Here is a 6781-nt window from a genome sequence, read left to right on the forward strand (position 1 = left end):
CATCAGTAGTAGTAGATGAAATATCATCTACTGCCCAGATTGACATGAAATTTTGTCTTTGTTTATTGTTGTTATTCGTGGCCCCCCTAGAATTAATCCTGATGTTTTGAGTAATTTCTGCTTGGAGTCAAGAAACATCTGACAGGAAAATTCAAAGAAATTTGCACAGTCTTCATGCCACCCAAAGGATGAAACTTTTTGATTGGCCTTTTTTCTAAGGTCATCCTCAAGGAAAACATTATATGTTTAGTTCCACTTCTGGTGAAGCTCTAAGAGCAGTACATCACAGTATATGGTGAATAAACCGTAACAGGCAAAAAAATAAAACATGTCATGGTTACCTTTTAAGAATAGTTACAACAGACATTTACTGCCACTATACTGATAACCTCTCATTGTGTGCTGTTTTTGTCTTTATATCACAGTGATTAAAACAGGAGAGAGCGGTATGACTGTTTTCAGGCTCCTGAGTAAGTCGGGTGGCTGGGTGTGGGTGAAGGCCAATGCCAAGCTGATCTACAAAGAAGGAAGACCTGAATTCATCATTGCACATCAGAGAGCTTTAGTGTGAGTGTTTGGTCTTTTAATAACTTCACTGTCAGTGGCTCTATTGGTTGCTAAAATTGTGAAATTAGATAGCAATAGCACACTGTCAAGCAGGACAGGTTGGGGGAAAAAAGACACCTCCTCTACGTTTCTTACTAAGCTTAGTAAGACTCCGATCTTGGTGTCAGTAATGTAACGTGTGCTATTTTGGTCCGTTTCAGCAACGCTGAGGGTGAGGAGTATCTGCGTCAGAGGAGGCTGCAGCTTCCCTTCACCTTCACCACAGGAGAGGCCGTCCTCTACAACTCCGGCCCCACAGTGGACATCACACAGTTTCAGTTCAATAAAATATTTAGTAACAATGACGTGAACAAGGATGCGGCCCCCCGCTCTTTGGTGGACTGCTTCCTGAGACAGGATGAAACGGCCTACACCCAGACAGTGGATACCCCCTTACCTGTGGATCAGGTGTTCATGGACAGCCGGGCCCTGGTCAGCGTTGCCAGTGACCAATGGAAGGAAAGTGGGGCTATATCCACAACAGGTGACCCTGTTATAGTGAAAGAGGAGGCCAAACAGTCAGTGATGGCTGTGATTGACAACCTGGAAAAAATAGCTCAAAATGGTGACTTTTGTACAGTGTTGCAGAATCTGGAGGTCGGTGATGCAGAGCTGATGGAGTGGGAAAACGCCGTCAAGAGATTAAGTCAGGATGAGAATCAGCAGAACAATATCAGGTCTGAGCTGGACAGCATACTCACTAATGACATATTTGACTACATTGACAATGTTTTGTTCAAGGAGAAGGGAGAAGATTGTCTAAACTCCAGCCCTCCCAGCTGCCTCACAGCAGTCAACAATAATCAGCAGGTCCCCTTCACTCAGGCTGTCCGGCCCTCAACCACTGGCCTCTGTGAGCCACAGTTGTTTCAGACACCGAGCCCTAATCGTACTTACTCTCCAGTGAATGGTCTCTATGCTCCCCAGCAGGATACGATGAATGGACCAGTGATTACAGGGCAAAGCTTAGCAGAGTCTGCTCAGATATTCAGCAGCACCCAGAAACTCTCCCACCATGGTTCCCTGATTACTCAGGCTGACACCAACCTGCCCCCTCTTCAACAGCTGCAGCTCCAGGACATTTTCAGACCGTCTATAGACTTCCCAGAGCTCACTGTTCCTGGTGCCTCAGCCCCTTTTCAATCCTGTGGGCAGGCATCTATCAGCCACATGGGCTGCCCTCAGGGGATTTCTGGACAGACACAGTCCAGCCAACGTCTGCTGTGTCCCCAAAACAATTTGCAAGCTCCTGCAATGGCAGCAAATGGACAGATTCTGCAGGGCTCTCTTCACCAATCAACCAATGTAGCACCCGGCCTAATGGACATTTTGCCACCCCTGATTCCTTGCAATGACTTTAATTCCTCTAGCACACCTAATATTTCCATTCCCTTTGCCACAGCTTGTCTGCAAGGAAGCCCTCCTTTGGAAACGCACAACCACCAGCTTCAGCAGTGGCCGCAGAGCCAGCAGCAGAAGCTGCCTCATGCTGGCATCATGCATAATGGACATGAGCTGATGCCAGCATGCCACAGCCAAACTTCAGAAAGCCAAACATTCCAACGTGCTGGCCTTTGGCCAAGGAGTGCCACCGGACTGAACCACACTCAACAGGGAGGGCTGGCATGTGGCCAGGCAGCTTCTCAAAGCAGCTGCATGTTCGACCAGCACTTTTCTTCCAGTCCAGCAGGAGGCAACATCCTGCCGCTTTCTGGGTCTTCAGGCCTGAGGGGGGCTGACACGTCTCTGGATCAGAGTCCCCCTCAAGGTTCCTGCTACTTCCAGTGGAGCCACAGTGAGCCTGTGGTAGGCACGACAGCCATCGACCAGCAGAACGCCAACATCAGTCCAATGACTGCCTCGCCCATCGTGTCCTCTTCAGAGCACACAGTCAGCATTCAGCACTACCTGGAACGCCACAGACAGACACAGGTAAACAGGCCCACTTTCACCCAACAAGGAAATTTTAAGAGAAAATTAATGATTAAAAAATAATTTCAGGCCATAATTAAATGTAGAGCCTCAACCAAGGATTATTTTTATTATCAATTCTGTCGATTATTTTTAAAATTTATCAATTCACTGTTAAGTCTGTACAATATCAGAATATAGTAACACGTGTCATTTACAGTTTGCAAGAGCCCAAAGTGACATATTCAAATTGCTTAATTTGTCAGACCAACAGTTCAAAACCCAAAGATATACTATGTACTATGATATAAAACAAAGAAAAGTGGCACATTCTCCACATTTGAGGAGCTTTAATTAGAAAATAATTTACACAGATTATCAAAAATAGTACATTTTCTGTTGCAGCACTAATTAAATGTAATAAAGAAAAGAAAATTAAAAAGCAAAAAAGACATTTGATTTTGAAATGACAATTGAAAGTGGAATTGAAAACCAGAAATATTGAAGGTAAAATCTTAAATGTAAGATTCTTCAGTTAAAAGCTTAAAGGGTCAGTTCACCCTATCACTAAAAAACAGTGGAGGCAAATGTTATTTTATTGTGTGCTGCATAAAATACTGATAACAGACTGATTTCAAAATACACATGCCTTTATTAATTAGCATTTTCTTTGTAACGTTTAATTTTATGGCTAAGTGTGCATGATTATTTTCCATTTTCTGTTTTTCAGATTTCCATTTAGTGTTTTTTGTGCTTGTTTGCAAAAAACAACAACAACTCTTTAATCATGTATTCTCTCTGCTCTGTTCGCTCTATTCTGCAGGATGAAAGAGTATGCGCTGAACGTAATGGATTTTTCGCCACTCCTGCCCGTGACGTAGCCATGTACCTGTCAGAGTAGAGCCAAGCCATATTGTTATTTCTGTTGCATCAAGTCCAGGAGAAGGACAAAACACAGTATAGTCTGCCTGTATCAGTGCTTATCCACAGCCTCTCATGCTTACCATTATTGTCGTATGTTTTATATCACTCTTGTATCATATATACTTTGTCCGGTCTGTAAAGTTTAAAAGCTGCTGCTTATCAGTTTTTAGTGAAGATACTAGATAATAATAATGATAATGAAGTATAAAGCCACAAATACGTTTACCAGGATGGAGCTTGATCCAGCTAGGAGGATTTATCAAGTAAATCCAAAAAGCCAAAGAAATATCTTTTTATAAGGGAAACCTAAAAATACAAAGAATCTGAACATGATGGGTTTTTTTTTATATAATCAATCTAAACTTTGATGCTGACAAAGTGGAGGCTTTTTCTGAAAGTCCTCCTCTATGTAAAAATCAGTGATCGAAAGCTGACAGCTGTACCTTCAAATGAATATTATTATAGATAAAATAATCTGTATATATTAAATTAAACCCTTAAGTGTGGTTGACATAAATGTTTAAATACAACCTGTAATTCACTGTACTAGTAGTATTTGTTTGGCTCACAAAAATTTCATATGTACAGAATACATCAACATGTTATACATGTGTTTATCTGTGTGCAGTATAAATGTGCCTTTATGGAGAATACTTTCCAGTTAGGGATGCAGCGATGTCTCAAATCCCAAAATTTGAGACCAACAGTTAACATGTCAGAAATAATCAGAGAAAATCAGAATTGGGAAACATGGTTTGGTTGCCACCAAACTATTATAATTATATTAATAATAATGATCTTTTTTATAGAGCACTTGTCAAAATTTGTGTTACAAAGTGCTTCACAAAGGCAGCAAAATAAAACAGACAAGTCATAAAATACCGTGTCTTCGTCAGAGCGGCACCACCCAAAGAAAATTCATAGTTTAATTTTGACAGATTTGCACTGAAACTCACACTCGGTGTGTGTGTGTGTGTGCGTTCTCAACATTAAAAACTGAAAAAAACATTTACCATATTTTAGAACCATATTCATGCACTCATCTCAACAAAATGCTTAGTGATTGCAAAAAAAGAAAGTCTAATAATTGGAGTATGGCATGAGTTACAGTAGAAGCCTGTATCTTCTATGTCAAACTCAACAACTTATTCTTTCTCAAAATGCTCTACCTCACTGACGATGCAGTGTCCCATTTCATTGGCCAACTCCTTTGAATGATGCAGCCAACAAAAAGTGGGTCCACACTGAACATGGACCTCCCCTCTAAATGAGACAGCCATTCTAACAGTTACCAAAACTAATGGTGCGTTCAGGAGCTCCTCATCAACTTGTAAGTCGAAAACATTCACCTATATCACAGCAAACTTGCCCTCAAACGGACAATAAGGGATGTGTGTGATTTCTGTTCCATTCTCAGATACTTGTTGATCTTACATGGGAACAGCCTAAAATGTATACTGCCTTAACCCAAACATAAATGTATATGATATACCCGCTGAGCTGCATGACCATATACATTTTCTTGTGTCTTCATGCTGAATAAGCAGCTGAAAAGTATATCCATATAAATATATCTGTGCCTTCTTGTATAAACCATCTTAAAATAACATTTTACTCACAAGTTCTTTTTACAAGGCAATCCTTTGGAGCTGCTAATTTAAGGAAAGCCATGTTCGTAGTCCATTTTCAATTACACAAACATCTTTAACAATGTAAATAAGGGAAAACACTTCACTTCAGTCGTGACCTATGTCTAAAGAGATGATAAGGTTTCTTTCATTGATGGACAGAATGAAAATGTACCAAGCAGAGTATTTAGAATCAAGAATGTGGAGATTTTAACTGGTCTAACAATGCATTCAGATCACATTTACTTTGCTGTGTCTGTTTCCTGTTTGTACTCTTCAGTCTATTTTGGCTCCTTTTTTAACTGATTTTCACCAGATGTTTATGTAATATCCACACTACAAAAACAACAATAATGGTTTGGATTGACATAGCAGCTTTACCGTATTCCTGCTGCGCACTGTGGGAAATCACTTAGTATTTTACCTTTCCTCAAGAATCTATTGTTTTTGGAAATACCTTTCAAGTACAATGTTCAAAAATGGAAAAATGACCATCTTAATTGAAATCTTAAAGGAAAAAAACCTAAGGGTCTTATGGCAGATTAGCCTCTTTTCCTGTGTCCTGGTTGCTCATTTTAATGTTGAAAGAGCAGTGATGAAAACCTCACTTAGAGGATCTCAATGTGAAGAAGACTGTGGAGGCTAAGGACAGCCTATAAGCCTTTGATATTGGACTTTGAAACAGACAAGTCATGACTGGAGCCACTATGAAAAACCTGGAGCCAAATGTTTTATTCACAGCGATGTTAATGTTTTTAAGCTAACGTGCCTTGACAGTTGCCATATATCTGTTATTTGTAAAAAAGAAAAGGAAAAAAAAATCACAACTATTCAGTTTAATGTAATGACTTATATTTAGCCAAGTAGTTATCCTATCTATATCATGATATATGTTAAACAAATAACCACCCTTTGTCCACTGTTAAATGCTTTTTCATAAATATATGTGTGCAATGAATAAAACTGTGTTTGGCTCATATCTTTATAAAATCGATGTTAAAGATCAGATGAAACTTTATTGGAGGGAAATTTGGTGACTGCTGCAGCAAAACTAGTTAGCTGCTCTCAGCAGGAAGTATGGGACAGCAAGGATTGCTTTTATACTGTAAATGGATTCATTTACATTCACTGAAGCACAGTCAGTGACAGACCCCAGTCACAAATCATTGCTAAACTTAAATTAGAGCTTTTTACACTAATTGCCAGACCTTAAATGTCATATTTAGGTTGTTGGAGACAGTATCTGTCTGCCAATGATATCTGTCCTTCCTCCTGCTTGTTTCCTCTCCTCCCTCATGTCCACCTGTGACTTGTGGGAAGTGAGAAGAAGGGAGAAAGGGACAAGTGAACAGAGTTGGGTCAGTTGTTTGCTTATGTTGTCATAAAAGGCTGAGTCCATTTCAGATGAAGTGGTCTGATCACAAACTGATCAGACCACTTCACCATCACAGAAGTGCAACAGCGTTAAAATGCTATTCATTCTCTCCTTTTCAGTGTTTGTGTGCATTTGAAACAACTAAAGGCAAAACAAATGTGTGAGTCAACAAAAGTACATGAGCATATAGAGCCTGTAAAACTGGAGACTCTACAACTTTTTTATATAAATAAAATGTTCTATTTCATCACCTTGGGCTTAAGGAAATTGAGATTTTCTGACATTTTATAGATCAATTAGTTACTATAGTAATAAAGAAAATAATCAACAGATGTGA

General features: G+C 39.7%; 1 protein-coding gene across 1 annotated transcript in view; it reads left to right on the top strand.

The window, feature by feature from the left end:
- The window catches only part of LOC122885475 (aryl hydrocarbon receptor-like), a 34430-nt gene extending 28403 nt beyond the window's left edge, over positions 1-6027 (top strand). The window contains exons 9-11 of the mRNA XM_044216590.1: positions 426-567; positions 768-2538; positions 3341-6027. Coding sequence (XP_044072525.1) covers positions 426-567; positions 768-2538; positions 3341-3418 — 1991 coding nt within the window. The 3' untranslated portion in view covers positions 3419-6027. The remainder of the gene's footprint in view (positions 1-425; positions 568-767; positions 2539-3340) is intronic.
- Positions 6028-6781: the final 754 nt, after the last annotated feature.

This window comes from Siniperca chuatsi, linkage group LG12, assembly GCF_020085105.1.
Source record: "Siniperca chuatsi isolate FFG_IHB_CAS linkage group LG12, ASM2008510v1, whole genome shotgun sequence".
In the NCBI taxonomy this organism is placed as follows: domain Eukaryota; kingdom Metazoa; phylum Chordata; class Actinopteri; order Centrarchiformes; family Sinipercidae; genus Siniperca; species Siniperca chuatsi.